At 48.4% G+C, this 17,386-nt stretch overlaps 1 protein-coding gene across 1 annotated transcript in view; it reads left to right on the forward strand.

Moving 5' to 3' along the window:
• The window catches only part of LOC137538238 (cytochrome P450 2J6-like), a 199,861-nt gene that overhangs the window by 153,715 nt on the left and 28,760 nt on the right, over nucleotides 1-17,386 (forward strand). The window contains exon 8 of the mRNA XM_068260286.1: nucleotides 8,340-8,481. Coding sequence (XP_068116387.1) covers nucleotides 8,340-8,481 — 142 coding nt within the window. The remainder of the gene's footprint in view (nucleotides 1-8,339; nucleotides 8,482-17,386) is intronic.

Here is a 17,386-nt window from a genome sequence, read left to right on the forward strand (position 1 = left end):
AAGAGTTGGAGGTCCCTAACCTGAATGAGGAGGAGGAGGAGGAGCAGAGTGCAGCAGGCGTTGTACGTGGATGGCGGTTTGAGGAGGACAACGACATGGCACAGGAAGAGGACAGGCATGCGTTATGGGACAATGGCGAGGACGAGGAAGATCTTGCTGGCAGGGCCCACTTGTTTCCAATGGCTGTGCACATGTTGCGCTGCCTTCGCAGGGACCCCCGGGTGATCCAGATGCGTTCAAGGGATGACATCTGGATTACCTTGATGCTTGATCCCAGTCTGAAGGGGAAGCTGGGAGACTTAATGACGCCATCCACCACCGAGCAACGCACAAGGGAGTTGAAGGAGGCCCTTGTGCGCAGACTACTGGAAGCATTTCCCCAGCATTCCACCCCCACTGTAACTGCTCTGCCAAGCCAGCAAGAGGTGCCTGCCATTGCCACTAGCAGCACAACAACAACCACCAGCAGCAGCAGCAGCAACTGGCGCCCCGGAGACCTGAAGAGCCTAAGCAAGAGCCTGTATGCAGTGCAGCAGCCCAGAACAGAGGTGCCCGCCACAGCATCCACCACCAACCAGCACAAGCAACGACTGACCACCATGGTGTCTGACTATATGGGGTCATCCAGCGGGCTCAATGACACCGACAGCCCCATGGACCCCTTGGAGTACTGGGTCAAGAGACTGGACATCTGGAGCGAGCTTTCCCAGTACGCCCTGGAACTCCTATCCTGCCCTCCTTCCAGTGTCCTCTCAGAGAGATGCTTTAGTGCGGCCGGTGGCGTGGTCACAGAGAAGCGCTCTCGGCTCTCCCACGCCTCTGTGGACAAACTCACCTTCCTGAAAATCAACCAGGCTTGGGTGGAAGGTCAGTTCCTGGCCCCTATTGTCGGACACAGGGGGACATGAAGTGGCTGCTGCATGTGCTGTTGTTAACTATGCCTGCCTTTATAAAGACATTTACTACCTGCCTAGTGCCTACCTTGGTTAATTTTTTGGTGTTATGGTACTACTACCAGTAAGTTGCCATGGTCCTCCTTCTGAGCTGCTGAACTGACCGCCCGCTTTGTCCTCCTGACTCAGTCGCTACTACACTCTGCGTTCACACTGCCCGGGTCGCCAGGTGCATTTAATTTTTTGGCCAGCACTATGACGCTGTGCTACTTCTACTGTGCTGCTGCTGCTGAACTGACCGCCCGCTTTGTCCTCCTGACTCAGTCGCTACTACACTCTGCGTTCACACTGCCCGGGTCGCCGGGTGCATTTAATTTTTTGGCCAGCACTATGACGCTGTGCTACAACTACTGTGCTGCTGCTGCTGAACTGACCGCCCGCTTTGTCCTCCTGACTCAGTCGCTACTACACTCTGCGTTCACACTGCCTGGGTCGCCGGGTGCATTTAATTTTTTGGCCAGCACTATGACGCTGTGCTACTACTACTGTGCTGCTGCTGCTGAACTGACCGCCCGCTTTGTCCTCCTGACTCAGTCGCTACTACACTCTGCGTTCACACTGCCCGGGTCGCCGGGTGCATTTAATTTTTTGGCCAGCACTATGACGCTGTGCTACTACTACTGTGCTGCTGCTGCTGAACTGACCGCCCGCTTTGTCCTCCTGACTCAGTCGCTACTACACTCTGCGTTCACACTGCCCGGGTCGCCGGGTGCATTTAATTTTTTGGCCAGCACTATGACGCTGTGCTACTACTACTGTGCTGCTGCTGCTGAACTGACCGCCCGCTTTGTCCTCCTGACTCAGTCGCTACTACACTCTGCGTTCACACTGCCCGGGTCGCCGGGTGCATTTAATTTTTTGGCCAGCACTATGACGCTGTGCTGCTACTACTACCACCAGTATGTTGCCGTGGTCCTTCTGTGCTGCTGAACTGACCGCCCGCATAGTCCTTCTCCTGACTCAGTCGCTACCACCACTGCACTCTGCGTTCACACTGCCCGTGTCCACTGACAACTCTGCTGCGATGTCATTGCTAATTGCTGCAAAAAAAAAAAAAAATTACAAAAACCTCTCTGGAGCCTTTTTGCCATTAGCCACTCATCCTCCTCCAGCGGTACCTTCACCGCCAAGTGCCATTGGAACTCGCCTTCACCTCTTTGACTGCTTAACGCGTATATCCCTTTTTAAAACCACTTATTACCAATTAATAGCCCCATTTAAAGTGTTGATTTCACTTTAAAATCCATTTTCTCTAGAAAAATTTTTTGGGGGGGAATTTTTTATGTTGAAGTTATGTTGCCCCTTATCACCTCGATAATCCATGCTATTTGGGGGACTGTAGCATGTATGGGGGCTTTGTTATTAACGTTAAAAGAAAATCCGCCTCCGGGCGTGAATCCGCGCGTGATTACGCCATTCACGGGAAAAAATCCGCGTGGTTGCGTGGACGCGGACGAAAATCCGCATGCGGCGGGGCCGAATGCGGATTTTTTTTTGCAACCACACGGATTTCCGAATTCGTGGATGAGGCACATCCGAGCATCACTAGCCGAGGCGCATTCCAGCAGCTAGCTAGCTACCAAGCTTCTGTGGATCTGATTGGGCCACCGTGTTGGATCTCTGCCAAGTCCTCCAAAATTTTGAGCAATCCACGTTGCTTGTGACTGAGCAGTGACAACTCTACAGTCAGCATTACAATACCACTGCTGTGTTTACTGAAGAAATCAATGTTGAAGATGGAAACCGCTGGCATGATGCAAGTGGGGGAATCTGAAGATGAAAACGATCAGCGTGATGATACCAACATCAGGCAACCTGCCTCAGGAAACGCTGGTCCCAGCTATGACAAAGAACAGGACGAGGAACAGCTGGAGTTGGAGCAGGAATTGGATGCCCCCACTGCCGAGGGACAGAGCGGTGCATGTTGGACTTCCACAATTTAGCGGGAATGGACAGCAGAAGAGGAAGAAAGTGATGCTGGTGACGAATATGGTGCATCACAACAATCACAACGCTCACAAGAACATGAAGACAGATGAGTCTGGCAGGATTCTCTGGCACACATGGCTCAATTCATGCTAGACTGCATTGAACGCGGCCCGCGCATTATTCACTATTCATTATTATTCATTATTCTGGACAACACCAATTACTGGGTTTATACCCAGTTTATACAAACACAATGTTAAAAAACTGATTGAAGAAAGTGTCAGACAGGTCAAAAATGGAACAATTCCAGCAGGCCCTTGAGGATGGAGACTTTAGAGAGGAGATTGACATCCTCCTCCTTCTCTAGCCAGTTGTACGCCGACAGACTGACTTCAGCAAACCCAGGAGGACCAGGAGGGCAGCAAAGAACACAAGCTGCTGCTAGTGCCCAAAAGGGAATGGTATTGGCAGTGTCCTTGGAGTGGGAACATTTTCTGACACCCATGCAGCAGCCCACAGAACAGCAATCGGGCAGTTCCACGTCCTCCAACACCAATCGCCTGGAGAAGATGGTCAAGGACTACATGTCAGATGGCGTAGCTGTGTTGAACAATCCATCTGCAGACAGACGGTGAGTGTGAAAGACAGCACAGAAGGACCATGGCAACTCACTCATAGTACCACAGTTTGATAGTGCTGCCCAAAAAATTATATGGATCCGTGGACCCGGGCAGTACTGGGAAGTGGGAAAGCAGATTTTAGTACCTAAACACACGATACAACATGTTTTCCGGGGTCGGACTCTGAGGCACATACAGATGGTCCCGATCATCATCCTCATCATACAACTCTTCTCCTGAGTCTGACCCACCCACCACCTCTGCCATCCCAACATCCCCAGACACAGACCCCTCATCGTCCTCAACATTAACTTGGGATGCTGGCCTGAGCCCGACCTCCTCCTCCACATCAGGCCCCATCATCTCCTCAATGGCAGCTCTCAATAATCGCTCTGGCGCCGGACCGATGGACACAACGTTCTCCTCCGGGGAGGGCTGCTGCTGACCACTGGCTGCTGGGGTGGATGTTATAGCTTGCATGGGGCGTTGGCTGTTGCTGTTGTTGGGAGTGCTGCTCACAGCGGAGGTCTCTGAGGAACTCATGGTGAGCTCATATAGTGGTTGACGTTGAGTGGAGTATTACTGATCCCAGCAATATACACACTGACTGGCAGAGTACGCAATGCTATATAGTGGTTGACGGTGAGTGAAGTACTACAGATCCCAGCAATATACACAGTGACTGGCAGTACAATGGTATGGGTGGGTGAGCAGAGTACTACAGATCCCAGCAATGCTATATAGTAATGGGGTGACTGAGTGAGCGGCAGTGTACTACTGTTCCCAGCAGACACAGAGTGGCAGTAAACACAATGCTATATAGATTGGCTGAGCGAGCGGTGTACTACTGTTCCCAGCAGACACAGAGTGGCAGTAAACAGAATGCTATATAGTGTGGCTGAGCGAGCGGTGTACTACTATTCCCAGCAGACACAGAACAGTAAACAGAATGCTATATTGTGTGGCTGAGCGAGGTACACAGAGTGGCAGTAAACAGAATGCTATATAGTGTGGCTGAGCGAGCGGTGTACTACTATTCCCAGCAGACACAGAACAGTAAACAGAATGCTATATTGTGTGGCTGAGCGAGGTACACAGAGTGGCAGTAAACAGAATGCTATATAGTGTGGCTGAGCGAGCGGTGTACTACTATTCCCAGCAGACACAGAGTGGCAGTAAACAGAATGCTATATAGTGTGGCTGAGCGAGGTACACAGAGTGGCAGTAAACAGAATGCTATATAGTGTGGCTGAGCGAGCAGTGTACTACTATTCCCAGCAGACACAGAACAGTAAACAGAATGCTATATAGTGTGGCTGAGCGAGGTACACAGAGTGGCAGTAAACAGAATGCTATATAGTGTGGCTGAGCGAGCGGTGTACTACTATTCCCAGCAGACACAGAGTGGCAGTAAACAGAATGCTATATAGTGTGGCTGAGCGAGCGGTGTACTACTATTCCCAGCAGCGACACAATGACTGGGGGGACCCTGGCTAGCGTGGCTGGAGCGCGAACTACCCTGCCTGCCTACCCAAAGCTAAACCCACAGACAAATGGCGGAGATATGACGTGGTTCGGGTATTTATTTACCCGAACCACGTGACAGTTCGGCCAATCAGAGCGCGTTCGGGTCCGAACCACGTGACCCGTTCGGCCAATCACAGCGCTAGCCGAACGTTCGGGGAACGTTCGGCCATGCGCTCTTAGTTCGGCCATGTGGCCGAACGGTTTGACCGAACACCACCAGGTGTTCGGCCGAACTCGAACATCACCCGAACAGGGTGATGTTCTGCAGAACCCGAACAGTGGCGAACACTGTTCGCCCAACACTACCAACAACCACCGTCACCATCCGTGACTCAGACACATATCCCATTTTGGCCAGAATATCCCCCTCAACCTCAGTGGTAACAGGCCTGATTGCACTCGTGGGGTCTGACTCTGGACTATACAACTCAGCACTCACTCACTCAGCACTCAGGGTAGGCTGCCCGCTGGGGTCGACATGCCCGACGAGTCCCCATGCACTGCTGCTGGGCGGCTGCTGCTGCTCCTGCAAACACGAGTGGTGGTGGGGGGTGTAGCTCTCTGTTCTCTGCTGTGCCTCTGCAGCGTAACTCCCTCTATCAGCTTGGCACCCAGTGCATCCACGGCCAGTGGCTACCGGCTGAATGGGCAGTGTGGCAGAACTGCTGGCGGTGACGGTGCCAGCAATTTTACCTCTCTTCTTGCCCTTGATGGCCTTCCCCCGGCTGCCAGTGCCAGCAGACATAGTGCACGTGTGATGATGTCACCAGATGGATGTGAGGTACTTTATTCAAATCGGGGTGGGGGGGGGGGGGGTGACAGAGCACAGTAGAACACAGTGTGCACACTAGTAATGGATGGCTCTCCCCTCATGCTGTGACCCCTCCAGGTCCTAGCGGGGCATCCTGCTGCGGGCCCCATGTGACGTAGGGCTCGGACGGCCCCATAGCAACGGCTATGGTTGCTATGGCAATTGCTATGCCCCTGACCCTCAGCTCCCCAGAGCCTATTCCACATTCCAGGTACATCGTTGTCAAGCTGTCTTAGGGATAACTTGCCTGGAATCCAAGAGTCACACTGGACAAGTACTCCTGTCAGCTCTGAAGTCACAGGCTGATCAGTGGCTGACCCTGCAACAACTGGAGATCGGAAAAGTGGTGTGTGACAAAAAGCAATCTGTTGGCAGGCAATGGCAGCACTGAAATTGGGCAAGTTAACACATGTGCCCTGCATGGCACATGTTCTCAATGTTATTGTCCAACACTTTGGCCCCTTTTGCCCTGAGCCCTGTTTCATTTCCTCCCCCATGCGATGGTTTCTTATGTCTTTTGTAGCATTAACCTCATTCCTTTACATGGCGCGATGGGATGTTTATTGGCCATCATGCCATTACTATTTTTCATTATTTTTGCCACACTTGACGATATTTGTTTGTGTATATATATATATATGATGGGTATGTCTTGATTAAGTGTTTGATTTTTGTGGGCAGGGGATAATGGCTATGCATACGGCGTTTCCTTTGTGGGCCACAATATTGGTGATCCTGCGTGGGGTTGCCGCGTGTGTGGTGTACATCTCCTGGTCCACATTATTATTAAGCTATTGTCGATTTATTATTTTTTGTTTTTTTTATTTTGAGGCATCCCTGGGTCAATTCTGCCCTTGTTTCTGCATTCTGCCACTTCTTGAACCTGCCTGCATGCTATTCGCCAACTTTCCGCGCTGGAAAGGGGATTTCTGGAATGGGCCTGCTCGTTTGGAATGCAACCAGTGGTGGAGTGGATGGCGCGTTCGTCATGTCTCCATGTATGCATGCATGTGACATTTGTGTAATGACTTAGGCATGCTACGTTGTGTGCGCTGTTTTGCACGGCGGAAGTCACAGGGCGGGGGAGACACACGGAGGTGGCCCTTTACGATATATATGGTGTTGTATTTCCTCATGTATGGAGGCAAACTTTTTTGGGGTACTAATTTCCTAATGAGCTGTTAGTAACGGTGGAACATGTCGAATAGGGGTACACCCTACTGATCCCACACCACCGGAGGTCTTCTGCACACTACCATCAGCTCCCACTTCATGACATCGGAACTGTTTATTGCGGATCAACAGGGTGGTAACTATGTGCACATTTCATTGATGCTGCTTGACTCTCCTGCTGCACATTGCTTATGAACAATCTGAATGAGTGGCCCAGTTGGGCTTTTGACTGCATATGATATTCATCAAACCACTGAAGCTGCTATTCTAACAATGTGGATCTGCGACAGGGATCTTATCATTTGACCATTTGATGAGAATACACATATTGAATTGTAGGAACTATATGCTTCTGTGTCTTTTCAGGAGTGAATATTTATATCTGTGGAGGACTTTTCTGCGATTGGGATTGGTCTCTATGTTTATACGGTCAAGTTGATATATTAGCAGTCATTGCACAGGATGAACTAGCTCTGACCTTGTTTCTATTGAGCTGGATGATCTTTCATTGCAATGCATGCTACAACAATGACCTTACGTGCACATTGATATGAAACTTTTTTGATAGGCAGTGTTTTCAAGCATATACAGTGTGGACTGCAGCCATACTGTTGTTAACCTCCGGTGTGGGGTTGGGGTCATATATTTTTATAATACTGGTTTTGGGGTTGTGTAGTAATGTGTTAAATCTTATATATATGTTTTAGAATGATCTAATTAATTTATACATGTATACCAACTTGCACCCAAGAGCAAATTATTTTTCTTATTGCTCTTACTTTTCTGACTGTCCTCAGAGGAGCTCACAATCTAATCGTACCATAGTCATAGTCTGATGTCCTACCATATTATTATTGTGTATTTATATAGCACTGACATCTTCTGCAGCACTGCACAGTCAGAGGGAATCAAAATGGCAAATGCCAGGAACAGAATTCTCTTTATTTACTATATAAAATTCACTGAAAACAGTGTACAGTACAATACATCTGTTATGTAAGTAGAACAAGCGTTATCTACTTATATAAGGTTTTTTTTTCCTGGCATAGTATGGCTGTCCCTGCTGCTTTAAGAGAGGTTTATTTCTCAACAAAGGTGGAGTGTCGCTGTAAGGCCTGGTGCAATCACAGTTAATCTCCTGTGAAAAATCTGTAGAACTGAGAATTGAAAGAAGATGACATATTATTTGAGACATTGGTGTACCTCAAGAACTTAAATTTCTGTTTTCAGTGGGAACAATCCCTTTTGGCCATTAGTTGTGATTTTTGTTTTGACTGTATATTCTGTTTACTCACCTTGTTTTGTATTTAATTTCTCTTTCATTAGGGGACATTCATAATTCCGGACCTGTCTGCATTGCACTGTGATGAGAGTCAGTGGAAGTATCCTCATGAATTCAATCCAGAGAACTTCCTGAACAAGGATGGAGAACTAATGAAAGTAGAAGCTTTCCTACCTTTCTCTGCAGGTAAGTGGCAATCACCACCCATACCTCCCTTACTCAACATAGACCCTGCAGGGCCCAAATATCTATAGTTATGTTCCTTACCTAATGTCTGCTACACACAATGCAATTATCACTTCAGATCCTATTTCTGATCAAGAAAACAATCGGACTGGGAAAAATGTGCATCCTCCCGACTGCCAGCGACCAATCCCAGCTGGAAATCTATCTCTTTCTTGATCTGAACCAGATCGGACATGCTGGAAAATATCGATCAAAATACTGGCTATTGTTCCGTGTGTCTATCCTTTCAATTCATTTTCGATCAATATCCATTCTTAAACATGATCAGAAATCTGGTTGGAATTTGAAAAAAGCCAAGTATGTTTGTACACCAGCTTTCATCTATAGCTGAACATCAATGTGAGCACTTGCTTGAATAGGACCTAATTGAGCGGACCAAGTTCAAGCATAATTAGCCAGTAAGCAAGTAGACAAATATTAAGTCCATACATGTACTGAAGCAGATATAGCCAAGAATCAGATCAATTCCAAATTGCAGATGTCTTTTAACCTCTGGCCGACTGCTCCACGCCAATTGGCGTGGAGCAGTGCGGCAGCCCCAGGATCGCTCCACGCCCATTGGCGTGAACGGTCTTCTACGGGGCTAGCCGGAGATCGCGCGCACGCTGTGTGCGCATCTCCTGCTCGGGGGGCGGAGCTCCGCCTTCAGTCTCCGTGCGGCGATCGCCGCTTGGGAGACTATTAGACGGCGATTTCGCCGTCTAACTACTTTGTACAGCGCTGTGACCAGCAGCAGCGCTGTACTGGGGACAGCCGTGTGACGTGTGGCAGAAGTCTATGACAGCCGATCGCGTGATTGGCAGGGAAGAGGTAGGGAGAAGCAAAAAAAAAATTGTACAATTTATTTAAAAATAAAAAACATAAATATTTATAAAAAAAATAATAAACAATGTGGGGGGATCAGACCCCACCAACAGAGAGCTCTGTTGGTGGGGAGAACAGGAGGGGAGAATCACTTGTGAGCTGAGTTGTGCGGTCCTGCAGCTTGGCCTTAAAGCTGCAGTGGCCCAATTAAGTAAAAATGGCCTGGTCACTAGGGGAGGTTAACACAGCAGTCCTCAAGTGGTTAAGCAGGTAAGCAAGTTAGGTCCATGCATATGTAGATGGAGTAATAAAGCATGCAGATGGAGCAGTCCCATTATTTGCACACGTAGGTTGACCAGCTGAACATATTATGCACTTGAATGCAGTTGGATCATGATAGCTTGCATAGACATTCCAACTTGCAGGATAATGGCATTATAATGTATGGCAACAGTTCAGATGCATTAATAAGAGTTACTTGCCTGGCACAATGATGGAAACCGCAGATTTTGCAAACTGTGTTGCATGTATAAGTATGCTATGAGGTACGTCCCAGGGATAAGGATATACGTAACTTAAACAGAAGTATCCAGAGCTGTGGTGGCTATGGAAGCTACTCTAAGCGGCTCCTGCAAGTCCATGCATCAGCGGGAACCAACGTGAATACTTGCGCCAGGGGCAAACCTAGGATTTTCAAGGGGCGTATTCCTGAAAGGTCTCCCTCAGCCACGCACAATACAGTATAATAATATGATAGGACATCATGCTAGGTACACATAATGCAATTTCTCTGTCTGACTGAGAGGATCTGATACTTATTTCCTAAATGTCTGATCTGCTCCTGATCGGCAATGGGATCGATCAGGAGCAGTTTGGATACAGATAATAATGAGGACAGCCGACAATGCTAAGTGAAGCATTCACCCAACAGGACACCTGTCTCTTTTAAGTTCCCCAGAGCTGTTCCATGCTCTGTACACACGCTGCTGCTACATCCAAAGTCATCTGTAGCAGGGAAAGAAAGGGGGCGGTGTTGTGAGTTGCAGGATGCCCGCAGATATTCTGGTGTCTCTACTTGTGCCTGTCCCCAGACACTGCACCCGCCATGGTTTGAGGGGGGATTCTGGGCAGCTGTAATCCCCCCCTGCTTTTGCCTATGAGCGCTTAGCGTGACCTTTACTCAGAAAAGGTTGTGTCTATAGCCCTGCCCACCGAACAGTTTCGCACATGTGCATTTCGTCAGTGTGTGCTTGGGAGGTGCAGATGGATAGCTTTTATAGTTGGGGGAGAATAACCTTCTCCCTGTATAACTACACAACCATTGGCTCAAATTGTTGCAAAAATATGCATATTTTACAGAATGACATATAACTTAGCTTCTATCTATGCAGACCCTTGTTTTTTGGATAAAAGAGGAACCTGGAAAGAGGAAAGAAGATCTCAAAAAGAAACTGAAGTTAAACGATATGCCAGTATGAATCATTAGATCCTCAAACTAATTGCAGTATCAGTGGAGAGAAGGCAAGGGGAAATGGTCTTCTCAAGGATCATACAGAGGGAAACTAGACTTTTTTTTTAACTCAGAAGGGACAGACCAAAACAAATGCAGGGCCATCTCTACCTATAGGAAACATTGTAAGCCAAAATCAATGTTATGTCCATATGGTGACAGAGTAATTTATATATCCAACTACACTCTTTGGGCTTGATTCACAAAGCGGTGCTAACCTACTTAGCACGCCTAAAGACTTTTGGGCGTGATAACCAGTGCACTAAGTAGGTTAGCACTGTTTTTAAGTCCGGTGCGCACGAAACGTCGCATAGCTGTGAATGGGCACTTCGCGTGCACCGAGCAGCGCACCGCGCTTTGGGGACATTGCACGCGATCAGAATTTATCACGCCTAAACTGAGTTTAGGTGTGATAACGGCCTTTTTACAAGCGTGCTAACAGTTAGCATGCTTTTGTGAATCAAGCTCTTTTTGTATTAGAATATTATTGAAGTCACACCTTCTTGGAGACAACATCAATTTATAAATACATTTTACTTTGACTCCATCCAAACTGCTACTATAGTATTCTTTCATATGCTGCGCCAATGGAGTAGATAGAATATTCCGCTTCTTTATTATTATTATTATTTATTGTATTTATAAAGCGCCAACATATTACGCAGCTGTGGACAATAAATAGAGATACATACATTGCAACAAGGGGTGACAGACAGAGAGGTAGCAAATGGTTATACAACATAGCACAAGGTTATACTGTACATACAATCAGGGTATAAAATGCGGTTTACAGAGACCCGGCAAAACAAGTACGAGTTAGTCCATGAGAAGGGTGTAATTGCTGGGGTAGTAAAATTAAGAAGGACGCACTAAGGAAGGGGGGATGCCCTGCCAAGGATTACAATCTAAAGGGTGGGGGGGCCACATAAGGTAGGACTGTGGAAAGGGTGATTGACTGAGAGTTAGAGTGTGGTAGATGTGGGGTAGGCTGTTTTAAAGAAATGTGTTTTGAGGGCTTGCTTGAAGGTGTTGAAGGAAGGAGCGAGTCTGAGGGGTAGTGGAAGGGAGTTCCATAGGGTGGGGGCAGCTCTTGAGAAGTCTTGTAAGCGTGCATGGGAATGAGAAATGCATGGGGAGGTCAGGCGGAGATCAATGGAGGACCGGAGGGACGGGCAGGAATATATCTGTTGACAAGCTCAGAAATGTAGGTTGGGCAGGTCTTGTGCACAGATTTCTAGGTAAGGCACAAAACCTTAAAACGGATACTGAAGCTGATAGGGAGCCAGTGTAGGGCTTTGCAGAGGGGAGAAGTGGAAGCAGAGCGGTGGGAAAGATGGATGAGTCTAGCTGCTGCATTCATGACTGATTGAAGGGGTTCAATGCGTTTGAAGGGGAGGCCAGATAGTACGGCATTGCAGTAGTCAAGGCGGGAGATGATGAGGGCATGGATGAGAAGCTTGGTAGCAGTGCTGGTCGTAATGGAAAAATCTACGCTTACGGATCATTACGCATAATTTTACGCTATTACGCATTACGCAATTACGGTTACGGCGTAGAAAATAATCTACGGTACATCACTGTAATTACGCGTAAACTTACGCAGTTACGCGTAAGGATACCGTAATGTAGGCGCTTACACTACGATGTTACGAGTAGTGCTGTAATACCCATTAATGCGTATTTTTTTACGCATACGGCCGATATGTACGCAATAGCCGTCAATGTGACAGTTATTGCGTACATATCATTCGTATGCGTCAAAACGTACGCTTATACTGAAGGGTGGGAGGAGATACTATTGGTTGCTTAGGATGTTGACTGATTGGCTACTCTTAGAAAAGGGGAGTTTTTACGTTAGTAATTACGCGTAAAATTACGCGTAAGTGTTCGTAAAATTACGCATACCTAGCAATTACGGTAGACAGTGTAATTACGATACCACTTTACTGCTTACGCGTAAATAATTACGCGTAAGACCATAATTTACATTGAATTACGATGCGTAATTACGCTCATGCGTAATTTCGGCCCAGCACTGCTTGGTAGTGCCTGGGGTCAGAAAGGGGCAGATTTTGGAGATGTTTCGAAGGTGGAAGTTGCAGGTTCTGATAACATTTTGGATGTGTTGGCTGAAGGAGAGGGCAGAGTCTAGGGTGACGCCCAGGCAGCGGGCCTGGGAGGTAGGGCGGATGGTAGTGCTGTTGATAGTGATGTGAATATCTGGGAGAGGTGGTGCAGAGCAGGGCGGGAAAATTATGAGTTCAGTTTTATCCAGGTTAAGCTTCAGGAACCTAGCTGACATCCAGGAGGAGATGGTTGATAGGCAGGAGGAGACCTTGTCCATAGTGGAGGGTGAGAGATCGGGGGTGTGGAGATAGATTTGGGTATCATCGGCATATAGGTGGTATTTGAAGCCCAGGGAGGAGATGACTTTGCCAATAGAGGAGATGTAAATTGGGAACAGTAGGGGGCCCAGAACAGAGCCCTGGGGGACTCCAACCGAGAGGGGTGTGGGAGTTGAGGAGGAACCATTAAAAGAGGTGGTGAAGTGGCGACTAGAGAGGTATGAGGAGATCCAGGCAAGGGTGTTGTCACAAATCCCTAAGGACTGTAGGGATTGAAGGAGGAGGGGATGGTCAACTGTATCAAATGCCGAGGAAAGGTCAAGCAGTAGCAGGATGGAGTAGTTTCCTTCAGCTTTAGCAAGGGTAAGGTCGTTTACTACCTTGACGAGAGCGGTTTCTGTTGAGTGGCCAGATTGTGGGGGGTCAAGTAGGGAGTTGGTACTGAGGTAGTGCGTGATGCGTCTGATGACCAGGCGTTCGAGGAGCTTTGAGGGAGGAGAGAGATTGGGCGGTAGTTGGAGGATAGGGAGGGGTCGAGTGAGGGTTTTTTCATCAGGGGGAGTGCAGTGGCCTCTTTAAAAGCTGAGGAGAATGTGCTGGTGGAGAGGGAAAAGTTGAACAAGGAGGTGAGGACACGGGCCAGGTCAGGGAAGTGGGGGCGGAGGGTGTCAGAGGGGACAGGGTCGAGGGGGAAGGAGGTGGCAGGGGAAGTGGCAAGCAATAGATTCACCTCTTCAATGGTAGCAGGAGTGAAGGAGGTTAGGGAGAGTGGGTGCATTGGAACCGTCTGGATGGAGGAGGTGAGGGGGGGGGGTGGAGCATGGGAGATGCCTGGATGGTGAGGCATGGCAGTGGCCTGGGGGGAGTTGGAGGGAATTGAAGAATGTAAGAGGGAGATTTAATTTCTGATAGCTGAGATTTTACTGGTGAAGTGAGTGGCAAAGTCATTGGCTGAGATGGTGGCGCAAGGGAGGGGGGGGGGGAGTGGAGTTAAAGGTGACGCGAAGAGACGTCGTGGGTTGGAGGCTTGAGTTCCAATCAGGGCAGCAAAATACTTTTGTTTAGCTTCTGATAGTGTGTAAAAGTAACAGCTTAGCTTTATAATCCAGGAAATCGGGATTGAGACGCGATTTCCTCCATTTCCGCTCGGCGGCTTCTGTCCCTTTCTTGAGGTTGCGTGTGTGGGTGGTGTGCCAAAGTTAGGGGGACAGCTTCATCTAAGGCTGATGAGAGGGCCTTGTTATGTAGTGCTTCTGCTTGATTGGGGCATGACAGGGTGGGGAGGGTGGAGGAGAGGGAGAGGAGGGGGTCAGCTAGGATGGTTGGATTCAGATTGCGCAGATGCCTTAGACATCGACCAGGCATGGTAGGGGGGCAGAGGAGGAGGATTGGGAGATGGTGAAGGTGAGGAGGTCATAGTCAGAGAGAGGGAATGGTGCAATGTCCAGGTTGGTGAGGGAGGCGGATTTGGAGAAGATGAGGTTGAGGATATGACCAGCAGAGTGGGTGGGGGAGTTTACGTGCTGGGAGAGGCCAAGGGAGTTGGCAAGGGAAAGTAGCTGAGTGGTGGCAGGTGTGTTGGGCACATCAATAGGAATATTGAAGTCCCTGAGGATGATTGTAGGAAGGTCCGATGACAGAATGTGGGGTAGCCAGGAGGCTAGGATGTCAAGGAAAAGAGATGTGGAGCTAGATGGGGGGTGGTATAGGACTGCAATGATGGCTGGAAAGGTATGGTAGAGGCGGATTACATGGGCCTCAAAGGATGAGAAGTGCAGAGAGGTAGGTGGTGAAAGGACCCGGAAGGTGCATGATGGGGAGAGGAGCAAGCCCACCCCTCCTCCAGTCCTGTTGTCAGGTCTGGGGGTGTGACTGAGGTGTAGGCCCCATAGGAGAGGGCTGCAGCAGCAGTACAGTCAGAAGGGGTGAGCCATGTCTCCGTGAGGGCGAGGAAGGTAAGGAATTTGGATATGAACAGCTCATGAATGGCTGTGAGCTTATTGCGGATGGACCTGCAATTCCAGAGGCCACAGGAAACAGGGAGCGAATGCCTAGGGGTAGGATGGATAGGAATAAGGTTATGCCGAGGGGGTGTGTAGGTAGAGTGTGGGGGGGAGGGAAGGGAGGTGCATGGGGGTTGAGGGCCAAAAGGGAGTCTAAGGACAGAAGGGGAGAGGGTGCGGAGGAACAGAAGAGGGACAAGGTGTAGAAGGAGGTGGAGGTAGAGCATGTGGTGGTGGTGGTGATGGGGGAGAGGGAGATGGCTTGAAAATGGTGGAGGGGTCATGGAGTGAATAGGAGGGAAGGGGTACATTTTGTACTGAAGGGATAAGGTAGGATGGGGTGTGGAGGGTGGAAGCATAGACAGGGGGGCAGCAGTTAGACCAAGATGAGATAAATGTCACCAATGATGTGGCTAAAAGGGTTCAGAAAAATTGCATCAATCAATCTGGTAAGGAGCAGTCCACAGGAGTTCAGCAGTGTAGTTGACAGAACATCAATGATGGCAAAAAATACAGCTGTGTGTGATTGGTAGATGGGGTGTCTGGTTGGTAATGGCGTAGCTTGTCTGGAGGTCGACGATGGATCAGTTGGTGGGGAGTTCAGCAGTTGAGCAGCCAGCGAAGATCAGCAGTAGTGTGGTTGGTGAGGCATGGTGAAACCATCAGTAGTTTGGTAAGCGGGTGTGCAGTGTTTAAATTTAGCTGGCTTTATGTTTAGCTGGTGTATGTTCAATATGGTATTGAAGGTACTTCTATGCAAGGTGTAGAAAATCAGCAGATGAACAACAGCCTAGAGTTTTGTGTTAGTTCACTTCTGTTCCCTTCCGGTTCAATTCTGCTATGCTCACTTATCTGCGCACTAAGTGGCCTGGCAGTTTTATACCTATATAAAATAGGCTGCAGGGACAGGTGAGCATACAGAAGAGTCTTGTAGTGATGCAATTAATGAAAATTTTATCTGAAAGGATTTTTCGCCGCGGGAGTCAGAGAAGGTTGTACTAGAGGACAAACCTGGCATCCTCCACACTTATACTGTATATACCTTTAGGAATAGCTTTTCCCAGCCAAGTTTTTGGAGGCCATCTGTACTCACTTATAACCAAATGATTTCTAAGAGAGGGAGCCCTTTTGGCTGTTGCATGAGGGTATTCACCAACTATGGTTTTGTGATCAGAAGCGGTAGTAAGGATGGGCCAAGGTTTATTAAGAACACACCTTAAAGTCAATTCCAATGTTGGGCATAAGGTGTAGGTATTCCAAAAATCTGACTATAATCAATTCTTGCACTGGACTTCTTTTTGAGGTTTTTGTTTACCAATAATGCAGATCTATCCAAAGCCCATGCCCTCTTGAGTGCCTTTTTCAGCATCCTATGGGATAACCTCTCTCTAAAGCGCCGGAACACACATACAGGTGACATAAAGCACCCTCCTCCCCACCCACTGGCATCCTCCTCTCCACCCACTGGCATCCTCCTCCCCACCCACTGGCACCCTTCTCCTACCCACTGGCAGTCGCACCCTCCTCCCCACCCACTAGCACCCTCTTCCAACCCTGTGTCGCCCTCCACCGCACCCAGTGTCACTCTCTCCCACCGATTAGCACCCTCCGCCCCCAACTGGCCCCCTACTTTTCAACTGACCTCCCACCCAGTTGCACCCTCCTCTTCACCCAGTGTCACCCTCCTCCCCACCCAGTGTCACCATCTCCCACCCACTGGCACCCTCCTGCAAAAGTAGTGGTGTGGCTCAAAGCCACACAGGAGGTGTGACTTAAGTGTTTCTCTTTCTCATCTTAAAAAGTTGGGAGGTATGGATAACTACTTGTTCTACTTCCACAAAAGGTGTATTGTACTGTCCACGTTTTGATTTTAGTGAATTTTATATAGTAAAGAAAGAGAAATCTTTTCCTAGCATTAGCCATCTTGGTTCCCTCTGACTGAAGCCAAACCTGATGTCATGTTCTCCCTTACTTCTTTCTTTTTTTTCCTATAATCTAACTTGCTTGTAAACAAGTGAGCTCAGCAATATCGGGTTTCAGCAACTTCATACTGAACTGCCCTCAGCCAATAAGTTAGGAGCAGGAATGTGGGATGGACGATGACAAGCTTCATTCTCCTCTGCATTCTACAAAATAGAGCCAGGTTGACAAATGAGATTTATTACAGCAGAAACATTTCTGAA

This window comes from Hyperolius riggenbachi, chromosome 11 (genome assembly GCF_040937935.1).
Source record: "Hyperolius riggenbachi isolate aHypRig1 chromosome 11, aHypRig1.pri, whole genome shotgun sequence".
NCBI classification, from domain to species: Eukaryota; Metazoa; Chordata; class Amphibia; order Anura; family Hyperoliidae; genus Hyperolius; species Hyperolius riggenbachi.